Source organism: Peromyscus californicus, unplaced genomic scaffold (assembly GCF_007827085.1).
Source record: "Peromyscus californicus insignis strain IS unplaced genomic scaffold, ASM782708v3 Scaffold_19__1_contigs__length_69161282, whole genome shotgun sequence".
Taxonomy (NCBI): Eukaryota; Metazoa; Chordata; class Mammalia; order Rodentia; family Cricetidae; genus Peromyscus; species Peromyscus californicus.
The window spans coordinates 27,256,985-27,275,998 of NW_026294491.1; the positions used below are offsets into that span (position 1 = coordinate 27,256,985).

Genomic DNA, 19,014 nt, shown 5'->3' on the forward strand with positions numbered 1-19,014 from the left:
CACTTCCCCGACAGCTACCAACTTTTTAAATGTCTATTGTTTGTTTTGAGACAGGATCTTAAGTGGTCAGGCTGGCCTTGAACTCACTATGAGCTGTACTCCCAACCCTCCGGCATCCACCTGCCCGCTCTAGCAATTCTATACGCACTGCATCCTCCATTAAAAATTAAATAGCCAAAAGAGGAAAGAAAGGAGAAAAAGAGAGAGAAAGAAAGAAAGAAAAAAGAAAAAGAGAAAAAAAGTAAAAAGAAAAAAAAAAGATAAAAAAAATTAAATAGCCAAATATCTTCCTTTTGGACTCATAACAGGGCTTGTACTTTCAATTACTTCAATTAAAAAATTACATTTTTTAAAAGCAAGATTCCTCTACTTTAAATAATCCTGACTTTTCTTTTTAACATACAAATCTTAAAAGCATCACAGGAAAGTTGACTGAGGAATAAACAACATCCTCCGTTTTGGAGACAGTTACAGACCGCCACAGGAAGATGTCAGTAATCCAATCTGAACACTGTCACACCTCCTTCCACAACACAGATGTGAAAACTAACATGTTACAATTAGCTAATATAAAATCAATATACTGTTCCTTTGTAAAGGCAAATGATAATGCTGGGCTTATAAAGTACTAGTTCCTAAGAGCAACATTTCCAATTTCTAATAATAATTCTTTTTTTTTTCTTTTTCCCTGAGACAGGGTTTCTCTGTGTAGTTTTGGTGAGTGTCTTGGATCTCTTTCTGTAGACCAGGCTGATCTCAAACTCACAGACATCTGCCTGGCTCTGTCTCCTGAGTGCTGGGACCAAAGACGTGCACCACCACCGCCCAGCAATAATTCTTTAAGTGCTTGATGGTTGGTAAAGTAATTTTAGACAGGGCTGGAGAGATGGCTCAGTGGTTAAGAGCATTGGCTGCTCTTCCAGAGGTCCTGAGTTCAATCCCAGCAACCACATGGTGGCTTACAACCATGTGTAATGAGATCTGGCACCCTCTTCTGGCCTGCAGGGATACATGCAGGCAGAACACTGTATACATAATAAATAAATAAATCTTAAAAAAAAAAACAACAACTCAATTTTAGGCATAAATGTCATGTTTATGACATATAATTATGAAATTATAAATAAATAAATGATTGTCGGAAATCATTACTTCAGAGTGAAAAACTGAAAACTGTCTCCAAGAATAATCCACCAAAATCAAAGACCCTTCCTCCTAGTTTAAGCAGAAGACTGTTTACTTTTACAGCAGGATCTGTGCTACAGCAAGCTGACTTCAGAATTCACCCAACTTAACTGTCTTTTCACAGCGCATAACTGAACCTTTCAAACCTTAAATTCCATTCATCTCATCTAGCCATTTATCCAGCCAGCAATAAGAGGTAAGTGTTGTTTTGTTTTTGGCTGGGGGGTATTTGGTTTTCCTATAGAAAAAGACAGACATGATTTACCTGCTTAATGTTACATATAGTTTGAATTCTTGGAATCAAGCAATCCTGCCTTAGCCTCCCAGTCTGCTGAGACTACAGGTACCCATCACGGCCAGCCTGAACTTTTTTAAACAGTAGCAAACTTCCATGTGTGCCCTGCCAAAGAAAATTCCATTTGCTGGAATGCTGGAACCTTTCCTTCTACACAAAATGATATAATCACTTGGAATGTTACAAAGTGCAGATGTTGCTAGAGCAAAAGGGATTATTACATTAACTGACATCAGAACATATATTTTCTTCTATGAAACCCTTTTCTCATAATTTATAAGGGAAATAAAATGTTGGGTTTATTTATAACTTAAATTCTAATATAAACTTCAAATTTCAGGTTTTCAAAACTATGTTCAGTGGCTCAGACCTGTACTAGGGTACTCCCAAGTATTAGGGAGGTTGAGACAGGAGGATCACACGTTCAAGGCAAACTGCATCAATACCTTACTAAGGCCCTGTCTCTAAATAGAGTTAAAGAAGAGGGCCAGGGTGGAGCACCTGCTTAGCACACGATCGCTGGCACCAAAGAAAACCTGACTTCCACTAGTAATAATAAGTATCTGGATCGACCTACCTACCTACCTACCTACCTACCTACCTACCTACCTACCTACCTATCCATCTACTCATTCATTCATCATGAAATTCTTCCTCTAATAGTAAAAAACTTTATTTGTTAAAGTATACTCAATACTTCCAGTGGGAAGCTTCTTTAACAGCTAAGGTCTGTCTCTCAAAGCTTATTTTTATTTTGATACGTTTCTTTAAAAATAAATACTAAAGTCATTGAAATATAAAGTTCATTTTTCACTAGTTCATTTAAAACACACCATACTTTGCCAAGACTGGTCAAAATTCTTCTCAGGCATTGAATGCTATTGGCTGGAAGCCTTCTGCTGCCACTTAGAATGTATAACATCAAGTATGACTATGCCTTTCTCAAATAACCCAATAAAGCCACTTCTCAGGGTTATAAAACTAGAATACTTAAACAGTAAGTCTGAAATGTTTGAGAGTAGTTAGTTTTAAGAAAACAAATATTTGCAGATCACTTTCAACAGAAGTTATTTGAAACCAGTAAGAGTCCAATGATGTACTTGGCTGAGAATTTCTTCATCGTGTCTGTTTTATATATAGAAAGCTTTTTAAAATGTCATCCAAAACACTTCATTCATGAAAGTTTGGTTTTTTAATTTTTAAGATTATAATAGAACCGTATCATTTCCCTTTCCTCCTTTGAAGTTTTAAATACTCCTTAGAAGCATCCAAATTAGGAGAACCTAAAATACTTACTAGCTTTATGACTGTGAAAATGTCAAATCCATGCGCAAGTCTCTGAAATGTAGAAACAGCTTTTGGGGGATACTTTGTTTTGAGACAGGGTCCCCTATGTACACTAGGCTAACCTCAAACTCACAGATTCTCTGGTCTCGGCCTCCTGAATACTGGAATTACAAGCATGCACAGCCACACCTGGCCAAAGAAGGTCATATTTCGATTCAGTAACAGAATGGAAAATCAGTATAGGATTAACTTGAAACTAAGATTGATTACAGTTCACAGAAGCCCAGTAAAACATGTCTTAGAACAAATTCACCCAAATTAGTTTTTTGCAAATCCTCACTATCTGTTCGTGTTCCTTAAGGATAACTGCTCTGATTATTAGTAGATCTAAAGCAGACCATGACTAACTTTAATTCATCCACGTCTCTGGCAAGTTTGTGGCAAGCAGGCCACAGAAGTCTGACCACTAAGACCTGGACACAGAAATGCCAAGTGTCTGAAGAAGCAGACCCAGCTAAAGTCCCTCCAGTTTATTACTGTTAGAGCACGTCACCATTACTCAACCATTTATGTTATCAAATGATTTTCTGTTTCTTTGGGTCTTCATTTCTGAAAGCCTTAAGTCACACACACACACACACACACACACACACACACACACACACACACACACACACAATCAATAAATCAACTAAAAAAAACCCCTTTAAAACAAATTTAAAAAGCAGTAGCTTCAGACTGAGTTATTTCAACTAGTATTAGTACATATTAATCTAAGCAATTGATTAAACAGTTACTATTAAATATATTTAAACATTTATAATGAGATGGGAAGGGCTTGTATTTATCTCTATAATTGTTGCATCTGTGGAAAAATTTAACTAGGGTTAGAATCAAACAGAATTCAGTGCAATGACATTTCTGTTTTCATTTTCTGATCTGAGAAACCTTTATCACATAGGCCAGTCAATGCTGTACTAACCTTACTCAGCCTTAGTTACTCGGCTGAGCTGCACCATATTCTTAAAAATTACTTCTAGGGTTGGGGATTTAGCTCAGTGGTAGAGCGCTTGCCTAGCAAGCAAGGCCCTGGGTAGCTCCGAATTAAAAAAAAAAAAAATTACTTCTAAATGTGGCTAAAAGCGAGGAATTTGAAACTGGCTTGTAGAGGCGTCACTGTCCTTCCAGGCGTTCCTTCCACATTCCTGGTGATGCACAGATGAACTCACAGCACAGTCTACCTTGGGCCGTGCTCTGTGCAGAGCCTTTAAGGCGTTCTCGAAACATGAGACACTCACATGCCAGTGAGCACTGCCAGAGCCTCACCAGGCACTTATACTGATGGTGATTTGGAAAACACCTGTAACTGCCTGGGTCTGCTGACTGGTCCACCATGAGAATTGAGCACAGATATCAAAACCTTCCCCTGACATCTACATCTCAGAAACAAAATCATATTTTGTCAAACTTAGATTCTCAAGAAAGAACATTCCAAGTACGCCTGAAGTTCTCTCCACTGCTCCCTTACCTCTTAGATACTCTGTACTGTGCTGTGGTCAATTTCCCCGTCTCAGGGTCATGTACTGTAGCTCGGCTCAGCTACAAAAAGAAAAAAGAGAAAGGACAAGGGCTTACACTCCAGCAGGCCATGGGGCTTTGTTCACATAGGTTGGTTTTGCCAAGCCACAGGTGATTGGAAGGATTCTGATTGGTCTGCATGGTGGGTAATGGTTCGAATCAGCAAAACATTCAGGAAGGTGGCAGAAGACCAGCCACTTCTGAGTCAGGAGGAAAATGACTGACAGAATTTGATTGTAATGTATTTATTGTCCTTTCACTTTTTTTGAACTAAAATCATTTGAGGCTGGATGGAAATGATCTGCAGCAGTGGGTTTCACAGGAACTTTCCCCAGGTCTAGAAGTTTAATGTTCTTCAAATAGAGTTTAAAAAGTATTCACATGAGATCACCATTTTAAAACTTTCATCAAGACAAAACTGTTTTTCAGTCTCTCTGCATCATCCAGATCAACAGAGATCACAAGTCGTTTGGAAGACTGAACTGCTCTTTCCACAGCCAACTTTTGGGCTAGTGACTTTTTTTTTTTTTTTTTTTTTTTTTTTTAATGAAAAACTCCAGTAAGAACAGATTAGTCCACAATGACCATGACAGATTAAAGTGGACAATCACCACAGAAGAGGGTGTGAGGCACTGTAGTCCTCTACCCCAGATTAACCCACGGGTTCTTTGTCTTTATTTCCCACTCTCACAACAGAGGGAAACAGAAAAGGACCAGGCAATTTCCTGGGTGTTTAATACCTGATCTTAAAAAACAGAGCACTCAATTCCTGAGACCTGAGAGCAAACAGATAAAAACAGAACTTCTAGTTAAAGGGAGCCTGTGAAACACAAAGCATGCGTCCATGCATCACTCTTCGTATGTGGAAGGCGGCCACTTGAGCTGGAGACTGGAAATGACCTACTCCTATAAATGATAAGACTTCGGTAGGATGTTCAAATACTCTTTAGGAGGAAAAATATGCAGCATATATCTCTTACCTTTTGCTAATTCTGTAATGTACCGTCTCCAAGTCTCCTGTTATTGGGTTTGAAATGGTGGCTCGCCTCAGCTGTGAAGCCAACCATCAAAATAGTTGCATTACAAGACAAAAAATGAATCACATTTACCTAACCAGTCAGATCTCTCGGTTTTCTTTTTTTTCTTTAAACAAGAGGATGAATAGAGAAAATAATTCAATACCCTTCCAATCACCTTGTGTTGAGCCTTGAAAGCCATTTAGTTTTTTGGTGTGTTTCTTAAAAATTATTTTACTTGCTTTTGTACTACATGAATACAGGCCACACAAAAAGAAAAGACTGGAAATTAAATTTCTTCAATAGTTAGAGAATGTGATAAGAAAAATTCCTAAAATGTAAGTACAATTTATAGCTGTAAGAATGGCTGTTTAAACAGTGCAGGGTGGTGGCACACATCTTTAATCCCAGCACTCAGGAGGCAGAGGCAGGTGGATCTCTGTAAGTTCAAGGCCAGCCTGGTCTACAGAGCTAGTTCTAAGATAGACAGGGCTACATAGAGAAACCCTGTCTGGCAAAACAAAAAACAAAACAAAACAAAAGGCTATTTGTAATCAATCATCTACTCTAAAATCACCAATTGTAACTCCAGTGAGACGTGTTCACAAAGGTTAATATTGTCTAAAATTTGTTTTAAGGTCATTTATCTTTTCAAGAGATGGTATGTACTCAGTAAGAGATACAGTAAATCAGCCTTTCTGCAGGAGGTAGAAGAGCAGTGCAGCTGGGCTTGAAAGGAAAGATGATAGCCAAGACAACCATTTCAGACTTTTAAATGGGAGAGTGACTCCGAAATGACAAAAAATTAACCAGCTGTCACTGAATTTATTGATCAAAAACAATCCCAACAAAAGTATTTCCTTTGGAGACTTAGGCCTTGCATCTCAAAAGTGAATTCTTCACAAATACTCTACCAAGGAATACTGGTAAACTGGGTCTGACTACAAATAAAGGACTGAATTAGGAATTCAAGCGAGGATGAGGAAATATGGAGTCCTATTAAGGGGCATTCTGCCTGGCAGCTGATTTCCGAGACTCTCCCTGGACAGCACCCACACGCAGCACATCAAACCTTTGCACCTACAGTGCCAGCTTTTTTTTCTTCCTTTTTTTGATAAAACCAAAAAGTGTACGTTTGGAAAAAATAATAAAACTTTAAAAATTTCAAGTTTATATGGGCAGCACAAGTTGGACTTGTGGTTCTTTTGTTTTTCTTTTTTGGGGGAGGCCTCAAGGGTGGGGGGCATCTGGGAGGACTGGGTGCATGATGTGAAGTTCCCAAATAATCAATAAAAATATTATGTTTAAAAAATTTAGAAAAAATAAAAAAATCTCAAGTTTATCTAAGTACCTATACACACAACCAGGAAGCCCACCAGCCAAATCAGCTGCCACCAGCTTTTAGAAGTAAAGACTTGACTGTACCATAACCACTGCACTTATTCACATGCTCTCTTTGGCTGCTTTTACACCAGATAGCAGAGCGGAGTAGTTAGGACAGAGACCACACAGCTGACAAAGTCCAAAAAACACTTACTACCTTGACTTTTATAGAAATGTGTCAACCCTACATACTACAAAAGAAATAATAATCAGAGTTTATTTAATAACTCTACAAAAGCTTGCATTTTATTATTAATCAAATGTGCTGTCTTAAAGAACAAAATGATCGGAAAGGGCAAGGACAGAGAGATAGTCTCCACATTCTCACACAAAGACAAGCTTCTACACGTGTAGAAGACCAACACTACACGTGTAGAGTTAGGTGTAACTCACGTCCGACTGCTCTTCTTATTAAGATAGATTAAGGGGGCTGGAGAGATGGCCCAGCAGTTCTTCAGAGCACTTTGTTGCTCTTGCAGAGGACTGAGGTTCGATTCCCTGCACCCACGTGGCAGAACACAATCATTTGTAACTCCAGTTCCAGAGGATCTGACACCCTCCAGCCTCTATAGAGGCACAGCATGCACATGGTACATGGACACACATGCAAACAAAACACCCATATACATAAAAGAAAATTTTAAAAAAAATGATACAAACTAAAATTAGGAAACTATAATACTATTTTAAAATTAGCAAGATTCCTATAAAAATATACTATGTATGAAGTTTGACTTTGAGTGGTACTGAAGGCTACAAAATACGTAGAAAGGTCTTCCGGTAAGACAGCAAACACACTTCTCAAGTATGAAGAGAAATCTATGGTTTTCATTACTTACTGTTTAAAGTCCAGCCATAGGATGTGTTAGCTGTGCTGATAACAAACTGAGACAACTAGTATAAACCGTAACTTAACACCATTATGTTGGGGCAATAACACTTAAGACCATCTGAAGTTATGGCCACCTTAGTTATCCTTCCTGTCACCATGCAAAGAAAAGATTATCACAAACATTCAGTCAACTGAGAAGAAAAAAAAGTTACCCTTGGTTTTGCTAAGTCTTTGACAATTTCAATTTCTGCATCAGAAATAATATCATGGAAACGAATAATTCGAGGCTTGTCCCACTCATCCTCTTGTTTGGCTGGAGCCAGAATAAACTTAGGGTTCCGGTTTCCATCGTGGTAGCGGCAGAACAGCTTTTTTTGTCTCCGAGGAGTCTAAATAGAAAGAAAATAAGAAATATATTAGAACAATACCTTACCGTCTATTCCTCTATGGGTTAGAAACAATAATTATGTTTGCACACACATACACAGATGATCTCTGGAACAGCACACAAAGCAGCAGTATCCTGCAAATGTTTTGCATCAACCATTTAGGATCTTTAAAATGTTATTAATGATTCGTAGGGTTTGTGGGTGCAGCTTGGTGGCAGAGTGGTTACCTGGCATATGAAAAGCACTGGGTTCAATCCCTAGTACTGCAAAAAATAAAAAGATTATTTTCTGGAGAAGAGGGAGGCTTCGAATTAAAAAAAAAAAAAGATAATGTTTCTTATTTCCATCATTCTCTTATCAAATAAATTTTAGGTATCATAAAAATCAAGTAACATTTAAATGCTTATTTAAAAGAAAAAAAAAAAAAAAAAGTATGTCCAGCATTGCTCCAAAATCCAAAGTAACCAGAAAAATGCAGTTTCAAGAAGGGGGGAAAAACACAAAATAACTAAACTAAATGAAATATTCATAATTATTTCACAGTTAAAAGCTTGTGGTAAAAATAGCAGTTATGGGGGGCTGGAGAGATGGCTCAGAGGTTAAGACCACTGACTGCTCTTCCAGAGGTCCTGAGTTCAATTCCCAGCAACCACATGGTGACTCACAACCATCTGTAATGAGATCTGGTGCCCTCTTCTGGCCTGCAGCCATACATGCTGTATACATAATAAATAAATAAATCTTTAAAAAAAAAAAAAAAAAAGCAGTTATGATAATATTGTGTGTGTGTGTAATTTTTAACATGTATGTGTGTGTGTGCATGTGAGTGCAGTGCTCATAAAAGTCAGAAGAGTGTGTTGGTCAACTCTCCTGGAGTTATAGGTGGTTCTGAGTCACCTGACATGGGTATTGGGACCACACTCAAATCCCTGGAAGAGCAGCAAGCACTCATAGCCACAAAAATCTCTTCAGCCCCAGTAATAGTATATTTTTAACAGCAAAAGTGAAAATGAGTACTTAAAGTAAATTCTTAAAGAAACCAGGCACTTGTATTATTGAGAATGAGAACAGACAACAAAACAAATAAATGTTTCCTTCAATCATCTATGCACATACAGTAATGAAATAAGCTACTGTTTTGTTTTAAAGGCAAGGTCCCTCATACTCCAGGCTGACTTCAAACTCAAAAACCATTTGCCTCAGCCTCTTGGATGTTTGAGTGATGGTTTTACACCCATGTGCCACCATGATAAGCTTCTGGATTCTTATCTTAAACATGTATGTCACATATGACATTTAACTGTTAGATAACGAACAATAATTTGTTTTTCTCCATGTACTTCAAGAGTCAAATCCAAGGCTTTACATCCAATCAATCTTTTATAGTGATAAATTTAACAATTTGAAAAAGGGATGCTTCTCTGACTATGGGCAGAGCTGACATTCATGAGGCATACTAACAAATGTAAATTAGCAAGATTCTATATGGAGTCATAATTCCCCTTTGGTGGCTTACTCAAAGTTACTAAGGACTGGGCATGTAGTTCAGTTGGCAGAGTGCTTGCCTAGCATGCACAAAGCCCTTCTAAGTTGAATCCCTAGCAATGTATTAACTGGGTGTGGGCATAAATGCACAAGGACCAGGTCAAAATTCCATAGTGAGTAAGACACAGAGTTACAAGCCAATAGTCTGTGATGTAGAAGATCCTGTTTCTAAAACAAGTTCAGACGGTTCACCATGGAAATTTGAAAACTAACTAGACGTTTGATATTATTATGTAACTTCTATAAATCTGTAAAGATATGATAATGGCCTCTTGTGAGTTTGAGTTCTTAATGCCTTTAAAAGGAGGAAAGATTAATTTAGGCTCATGGGCTCAGAGATTTTAGTCCATAATCCATACCACTCACTGCATCCTTTGGGCCCATGGCAAAGCAGAACACCCTGGAGAGAGTATGTGGTGCTTACCCCACAACCTCTGGCATTTTATCAGCAATACAAAGGTGCCTAACACACACACACACACACACACACACACACACACACACACACACACACACACACGTATTAGAAATGAAATGAACAGCTTCAGGAATCTAACAAAGTCTTCCTATTCTTGCCTTCTCATTAGCTCCCAAAGCAAAAGTAAAAAGTTGTTGCTAGGGATCTGTGAACCTGTCCATAATGATGCAATGTACACATCTGTGGTTAGCGATTAGACGTTAGCACTCTTCAATGCCAAAACAGGAAGCCTAACTTTACTTTCTTAGTAGAGATAGAGAATGTAAACATTTTTTAAGTGTTTACACTTAGAAATACTTACTCTAAAAACTCACTAACAATCTATGTCTGCACCACAGAACAGTTTTAAAGAAGGTTCCATAATCAATTCATTTGGGGAAATAATGTGTAACGTATGCAGAGTATACATGTTCATCCACAGTAAGGCAATACAGCACACTATTTTGTACAGTCATTCTGATTTTTATCATATCTCTAGAACTATGTACAAGCACATACACATTCACACACACACAATTGACTTTTTCCACTTTACCATTTTGATACCCTCCCCACGGCACAGCATTTCGTACTTCTGTCTCTCTGGCAGGTAATCCACAGCAATCCCTTTTTTCCTTGGTGTAGTTTTCTGATCAGATTGGTCATCTGAAGCAGACTTATTGGTATCTTTTTCTTTAGTCATAATGTACTCAAAATATCTTAAGTTACCATTAGCTCTCTGATGTTCAGGATCTATTAGAGAGAGACAGAGTATACATGGTCAAGATTCCAGTTGTCCAATCATCAGAAAACAGTAACATAAACACAGGGATCTAAAGTTTATCTTCTTAACTAAGATGCTTTTGAGAAAGGAGGTACTAATATAAGTTGCCAAAACAAGATGTAAACTAGTCAATCAGGACAGAGCCGCCCTGTACAGAAACAGCTCTGGCGACAGAGCAGTCTTGTGTCTTTAGGCAGCAATTCTTTGAGAATTGCTCAATCTCAATCTACTTTGAGAACTTTACTCATCAGCCCCCAACCAATGTTCAATCTGATGTCAAATGACACTTTAGAGTCTTACTCAGCTGGGCACAGTGGGCACACCTTTAATCCCAGCACTTAGGAAGCAGAGGCAGGAGGATCTCAAGTTCAAGGCCAGCCTGGTCTACAGAGCAAGTTCCAGGATAGCCAGGGCTACACGGAGAAACCCTGTCACGGGGGAAAACAAAACAAAACAGTCTTTCTCATCCATGTATTTTAAGTAAGGAAAAGATCATTTTGTGGCTACAAAGTAATCACTATAGTAAAGACAAAGTAGACCCACTTCTAACTAATATTCACCACAGACAAATGCAGACCAGTTTACATCTGAGGGCTGAGGAGACTTCAGCTCTAAATTTCTAAGTAAGAAGGAAAAAGGAAACTGAAGAGATGTAATTTTCAAACATGCCAAAATTCACTAACTGCCCCAGAAATTGCTAGTGATAATTTTTAGCTACTTTCTATTCAGGAAAAACCAATCCAAACAACCACAGAGACAGAAATAAAAAAGAACAGGAAGTAGATGCATCACTTGTGGCGTTAATCAAAGCGTTCAGTTTGTAAAGTATTTTAGTTCTTCTGAAACAGATCACAATGTACATGACGGTATACAATAAGAGAGAAAAGTAAATGTGTGTAGAGAGGGAATATATACTACAGTGGAAAAAAGTTGATTCTCTTTCTCTATTAATACATTTTCGACATGGAATACAAAGTATAATTTAAATCATGAGAAAAACATACCAAAAGAAAAACCAATGTTATTTGACCTAATATCTTGATTTAGTCATTAACTAAGAAATAAACCAATTATCATAAAGTTCACTTTCAGTTCATCAATCTTTTGGAGCAGGCTCACTTTTCCAACATCATCTTAATCATAAAATAATTTATTAAATGTTCTCTCTTCATATTGTATCAAAGGATGCCTGAATTGATTATTTTGTGTATTCTGAGACTCTGTTTCCACAGACCACGGCATTTCATTGGGTAGAAATCAAGGAATCTGGGCGGCCAGAGAAACGGCTCAGGGTAAGAGCGTGGCTGCTTAAAGGACCAGGGCTCAGTTCCCAGCCCCCACGTGCTTTCAAGGGACGTGACAGCCTTTTCGGGCCTTAGTGATCACTACACACACGCAGGTGAATACTCATACACACAAAATAAGTCATTTTTTAAAAATTCTCATGTCATTTTTCTAACATTTGAATATGAAATTCAAAACAGAATTTTCTTCAAAGGAAAGTGGTTAGCAATTACTATGGCCACATGGCAGGTAAGTAAACATTTTCAACTGAGTTCTTCATCTAGGTTTGACCTATTTCTTTACTCAAAAAAAATTTTTTTTCCCCCTGAGACAAGATCCTACTGCGTAGGCCTGGCTGTCCTGGAACTCACTATATAGACCAGGCTGGCCTTAATCTCACAGAGATTCACCTGCCTCTGTCTCCCAAGTGCTTGAGATTCAAGGAGTGCACCACCATGGCCTGGCTGTTCCAGTTTTTAAATTCCCAGAGGAAATAGCAGAGGAATAGAGCAACTGCTGTGTTACTATCAAGTGACTAACTCAGTTCCGGCTTACTCTGAGAATAAGTAGTGAGAAGATAAAAGTATGTATGGTGGAGCAAGTGCTAGACTTCTGATGAAAAACACATGGCTGGCTGTGTGGTTGGAGAGACAAGTCAATAGATTTGCAGAAAGATCGTCCCGTCCCCGAAAATAATGTAAATAGGCCAGATAACATACCTAGTTCAAGAAGCTTCTTCGTGAGTAAAAGTGCCTTATCCAGGTCTCCCTGCTGGTACACGGCATAGCTCAGATAATCTAGAACAGAGACTTTATCCACAGCAGAAACCTCGCCTTCCTCCAACTGCATTAGCGCTTGTTCCATCCACAACTCTGTGTGGTAGTAATCTGCTTCTGTATAGGCCACTTTGCCCAACTCAAAGCAGTCCTCAGCTGTTAGGAAAGACTTGTGTTGCACTCCTATGGAGAGAAAACACAGAGCATTGGCCATCTTCACATCGTTCACAACTTACTTAGGGTCACACAAACTCTCCAAGTGCTGCTTCACCTTGATTTGAACTTCTTAATCATCAGTGGTAAGAACAGCAAAACTCAGCTCAATGTGCTAGCACACACCGCCGTTAATTCCAGCACTCAGGGGGTAAAGGCAGGCAGTGAATTCTCTGTGAGTTCAAGGCCAGCCTAGTCTATATAGCAAGTTCCAGGACTGTCAGAGCTACAGAGAGAGACCCTGCCTCAAAATCAATCAACCCAAAGACTGGCCCGATTTAGAAACAAACAAGAGCGCAGCACAGAGGATGACACAGCTGGTTCGGGGATGTGCCTCAAGAGCCTAAGGCCAGCCGGGCGGCGGCGGTGGCGCACGCCTTTAATCCCAGCACTCGGGAGGCAGAGGCAGGCGGATCTCTGTGAGTTTGAGGCCAGCCTGGTCTACAGAGTGAGTTCTAGGACAGGCAAAGCTGTTACACAGAGAAACCCTGTCTTGAAAAAAAAACAAAAAAAAAACACTACGAGCTGGCTCAGCAGGTGAAGGGACTGGCTTCCAAGCCTGAAGACCTACCTTCATCCCTAAAACTCACAGTGGCAGGAGAGAACTGACCCCACAAGTTGTCCTCTGACTCCCACATGCAAGCCATCGCACTCATATGGCATATACACAAAGTCAGTAAATGTAAAAAAATGAAAAGAACCCAAGATTTAGATGGAATCATGTAGCATCTATGTTACATTATAATTATTACCACATTAACATCTGTGTACAGGTCACGGTGTGGGCAGGTGTTTTCATTTATGAAGTATATATGAAGCAGATGAAGTTACCAAAATGAACATCCATCAAGATGAAGTACGCTGTTATACATCACATCAGGAATCACACTGTCTCAGAAGCAACAACAAAAATGGGATATCTATCTTATCCTTAAGGGACCTTCTGGTCAAGAGATGAACAGAGAGAAAAGCAAACCGCTGACGAGTTCACTTTGTAAAAGCAGTCCTCAGTGTCTGCTCTACCTCCTCCTTTTGGTCTCTACTTTGAGTTATGTGGACCTTCTCTGTCCGTTTTCAGTTAATCTGGTTAAGGGTTTACCAATCTTACTGATCTTCTCTTTGTTTCACTGATTCTCTGTATTGTTGCTGTTGTTTCTATTTACCGATTTCAGCCGAGTTTGATCATCCTTACCGTCTACTCCTTTTAGGTGTTATTTCCTCCTTTGGGCATCTACCCAAAGGACTCTACATTAAGAGACACTTGTTCAACCATGTTCACTGCTGCTCTGTTCTATTATTAAAACAGCTAAAAATTGGAAACAGATGTCCATCATCAGATGTGGTGATGTTTTATCTGTGTACCCCAATAAAGTTTATCTGAGGATCACAGGAAAAAGCCAGCCACTATAGCAAACATAGAGGTCGGGCAATGGTAGCACACGATTTTAATCCTATCACTCAGAACTCAGCGATCCATCAGGATCTCTGTGAGTTCAAGGCCACACTGGGAATAGAGCCAGTCTGGTAGTACATACCTTTAATCCCAGCATTAACCATAAAGGTCTGGAGGTCTGTACAGACAGACAGGAAGTGACAGAGCTGGGCAGGAAGAGGAAATGATGTAGCCAGGCAGAGAAAGGAAATGAGATGGCAGAACAGAAAGGCATATAGGCGTGAGTATTCTGGAAGTAGTCTCTTTGGACACTGAGGTGTCAGTGCGGTGAGGTTGGCTGTGGCTTGTCCTATTCCTCTGATCTCCGAGTTTTTCACCCCAATATCTGGCTCCAGGGTTTTATTAATAAGACCATTTAATAATTCGTTTACAAACAGATGACTGGATAAAAGAAAATGTAGTACACTACTCAGTTGTTTAAAAAAACAAAAACAAAAACATAGCTAAATGGATGGAACTAGAAAACCATCAACCTGAGGGAGGTGCCCCAGACTCAAGAAGACAAATGTGGTATGTGTCTGATTATATGTGCGTATTAGCTGTTAAATCAGTATAACCAGAGGTGAGGTATAGAATAAGGGACTAGTGGGGAGGAAAGGATCTCCCTAGGAAGGCGAAAAAGAACCGTTATGGAGGACCAGGGAGGGTGGGGGTGGGGCAAAGACAACTGGGATGGGAGAGTCAAACAGGGAAGGGATTAAGGGAGGGAAAACACTTGTCTTGTCCCACTTTTTTGTCTTTCTCTCTCTCTCTTTTTTTTTTTTTAGAAACCTGTTTGTATTCTAATGGAGAGAGAAAGAAAAGAGTGTGGACTTGGGTGGGTGGGGAAGTAAGAAGGATCCTGGAGGAGCTGGGAGAGAGGAAACTAATCAGAATATACTATATTGAAAAAACTACTTTCAATAACAAATGACAAACTATTCCTGTTAAATTTACACATCACCCCATTGAGGGAGTGAACCCACCTTTAGTGGGCAGGCCCTCCTATTTCATTCTAGTATTAAAGACAATCCCCCACAGGCAAGTCCAGAGGCCCATCTCTTCCCAAGGCATTCTACTTTGGTCAAATTGACAATTAATACTAACCAACAAACTGACAAAAGAAACAACTTTGCTATACATCCCTGTGTGGTCGGGTACTTGTTAATGTACCAGGCTGGCCTCAAATCCATGGCGGTGAAGTCTCAATAGCTGGAACTGGCAGAGAGACATTAAACCATAGCAGATAACAAATCCTACTTCTTACTAGTTCAGTGTGATAGAATTCCAGACACCAAAGAGTCATATGAAGTTTTGACCCTCACTGCTGTGCGGCTGGTATGTGTCTGAAATGAGCTCACGATCCAGCAAGTCTAGTGTTTGGGGCCACAAGGCACAACGGGAGAGTATGGACATGAACACATGCAGGCCACACAGTAACAGTCTGTAAGTGACAATATGTGGCAGTGTGGATGACAAGCATGATGATAAAGGGCAGAATATCTTCTGCTTTGGCAAGGTGATTATGACTTAGCTATTATCTATTCACAATTATTACAGAAGACTGTATGGGAACTGGGTGCTTCAAACAAGAAAGTAAAAAAAAATCAACACAGCACCTGAACATGAGAATATTCCACGGTGGGCATGAAGGAAACAAGAGCAGATAGGCAAGAAAATGGAGAAATAATACAAGCCCTCTCTGGGGTGATGTTCACTGCCCTCTTTAGCCTCATGTCTCACTACTCTCACAAACCAAAGCCCATTCCTGATTCATGCAGCTTCCAGTGGAACTGTGTGGTAAGCCACACAAAGTACTTGTTAGCCAGTGTGGTGGCGCACACCACTAATCCCAGCACTGGGGAGGCAGAGGCAGGCGGATCTCTGTGAGTTCGAGATCAGCCTGGTCTACAGAGTGAGTTCCAGGACAGCCAGGGCTACACAAAGAGAAACCCTGTCTCGAAAAAAACAAAAAACAATACCTGCCCTCCCCTCTGGGGAAAAAGAGAGAGAGAGAGAGAGAGAGAGAGAGAGAGAGAGAGAGAGAGAGAGAGAAAGCATCTTCATCAATAACCATCTCTCTGTCTTGTTCTCTTACTGAGAAAACCCACTTCAGTCTGACCACAGAGCAACCTATTTTTTATTTCTCCAGCGATAGTGCAAGAGGACAGTGAGCCATGAACTCACAGAGAAAGTGACAGAAGCAAATTATCACAAAATCAGATGTAACTCAAAGTTTTTCACCAAAATAGTTGTATACTATAGTAGGTTCCTTCATACTACAGAACTTTTTTTTAATTAAAAAAATTATGTGTATGTGTATTTTGCCTGCATGTATGTTTATGTACCACATATATGCATAGTGCCCATGGAAGGCAGAAAAAGGCATCTGATCCCTTGGATGTGGAATTACAGATGGTTATAAGCTGTCTTGTGTGTACTAGAAACTTAACCTAAGTCCTCTGGAAGAACAGCCAATGTTCTTAATCACTGGACCACCTCTTCAGCCCCATACTACAGAATATTTTAATATGAGTCCATATTTAGAACATCTTAGCTTCTAGTTAATGAACATAAAAAAAAATTTTTTTAAAAGATTTATTTATTTATTATGTATACAGTGTTCTGTCTGCATGTATGCCTGTAAACCAGAAAAGGGGCAACAGATCTCATTACGGATGGTTGTGAGCCACAATGTGGTTGCTGGGAATTGAACTCAGGATCTCTGGAAGAGCAGCCAGTTCTCTTAACCACTGAACCATCTTTCTAGCCCAAACATAAAAAATCTTGATGATTAATCATCTTATAATTTTATCTACAAAGCATTTAAGTAATATCAGATGTTCTAAAGGAAAAACTGGAAAAATGACTTTTCTTATATACTGGAATTCCTTCCTTAGTTGCTGCTTTCACAGCATCAAGATAAAAGCATTACCCCCCTGCCATCAACTCCTAGAGAAAGGGAGAGTTTTCTTTTGTTCTCAAAGAATAGAAAGCAGGACAACTGCGATGGCCCATCAGGTGGATCACCAGATCCCTCCCTCCCACGGAAGAAGGAGAGAAGCAACTCCCAGGCTGTTCTCTGACCTCTAAATGTGCCCTGGCACGTGCAAGCACCCATATACTCTCATATCCTTGCAAATACCAACAACCAATAACTTTATTCATAAGAAAAAAAGAGCCGGGCGGTGGTGGCGCACGCCTTTAATCCCAGCACTCGGGAGGCAGAGCCAGGCGGATCTCTGTGAGTTCGAGGCCAGCCTGGTCTCCAAAGCGAGTTCCAGGAAAGGCGCAAAGCTACACAGAGAAACCCTGTCTCGAAAAACCAAAAAAAAAAAAAAAAAAAAAAAAAAAAAAAAAAAAAAAAAAAAAAAGAAAAAAAGAAAAAAAAAAAACAGGTGTTGGTGGTCCAAGCCTTTAATCTCAGCACTCAGGAGGCAGAGAAAAGGCAGAGCTCTGAGTTCCAAGCCTGCCAGGACTAAATAGATCCTACTCAAAATAAATAAATAAATAAAATAAAATAAGCTACATTTGAAAATTTTAAGATAGAAAGCCAGGTGTAGTAATATCTGCTTGAAATCCCAGAGGCTGAAACAGGAGGACTGCCATGAGCTTGCGTTAGAGACCAGCCTGAACTGCAGGAGACTCCGTCACAAACTTTAAGATATAAATTACTCACATTCTCCTAGTGGGCTGAAGACAGCAGCTGGGTGACAAACACTGATGGAGGGGAAGAATTCTCTTACCTGGAAGATTGCCCTTTGAGATGGTGTCTGTGTCCAGATTATAGGTGTCTTGCAGACGAAACAGAGCTTTAGCGGCCCCAACCTGATCTTCATCATTAGGGAAGTACTGCCTCTGAATGGTCAGGTTAGAGATAAAGCCTTGAAATAGAAAAGACAGTGGGGAAGGCTAGGCTGTAAATATTCATTGACTTTTAATAGAAATGCACTGACTTTTAAGAGTATAAAAAAAAACTTACAATTTTTCTACCTTAACATGAAATTTCCACATGTTCACCAAGAAGAGAAACACATTGACATTGATGGAACAGACCATTAACTTCAATTCCCTAGTCCCATTAAAATGTAAGCAATCTGAGGTCACTTCAGAATTCGTATTAGTCATTGTTACACAACACAACAAGAAAAAAGGAAACAAGCCGGGAGGTGGTGGTGCACGCCTTTAATCCCAGCACTCGAGAGGCAGAGGCAGGCGGATCTCTGTGAGTTCGAGGCCAGCCTGGTCTATAAAGCGAATTCCAGGAAAGGCGCAAAACTACACAGAGAAACCCTGTCTCGAAAAACAAAAAAAAAAGAAAAAGAAAAAAGGAAACAACCCAGAGGCCAAGGATGGTAGCACATGCCTCTAAATCAAGAACTCCTACAACAAGAGGATGACAAGTGTTTGGGCCAGCCTGGGATACATAATAAGACTGTCTCAAAATGCCCAAACAAGCCAGGCATGCTAGCCCTTAATTCCAGCATGTGGAGGCAGAGGCAGGCAGAATCTACGAGTTGCAGACCAGCTAGTACTACACAGTTAGACCCTGTCTAAA

General features: G+C 39.7%; 1 protein-coding gene across 3 annotated transcripts in view; it reads right to left on the minus strand.

The window, feature by feature from the left end:
* The window catches only part of P4ha1 (prolyl 4-hydroxylase subunit alpha 1), a 59,643-nt gene that overhangs the window by 15,550 nt on the left and 25,079 nt on the right, over positions 1-19,014 (minus strand). For 2 of the 3 annotated variants that reach the window (XM_052744935.1, XM_052744937.1), the window contains 5 exons: positions 18,203-18,340; positions 12,755-12,994; positions 10,524-10,720; positions 7,789-7,965; positions 5,326-5,396 (listed from right to left, as the gene is read on the minus strand). In XM_052744935.1, the coding sequence (XP_052600895.1) occupies positions 5,326-5,396; positions 7,789-7,965; positions 10,524-10,720; positions 12,755-12,994; positions 18,203-18,340 (823 nt within the window). Of the gene's footprint in view, positions 1-4,295; positions 4,367-5,325; positions 5,397-7,788; positions 7,966-10,523; positions 10,721-12,754; positions 12,995-18,202; positions 18,341-19,014 lie in introns of all 3 variants that reach the window. The other variant, XM_052744936.1, reaches the window with a different exon arrangement.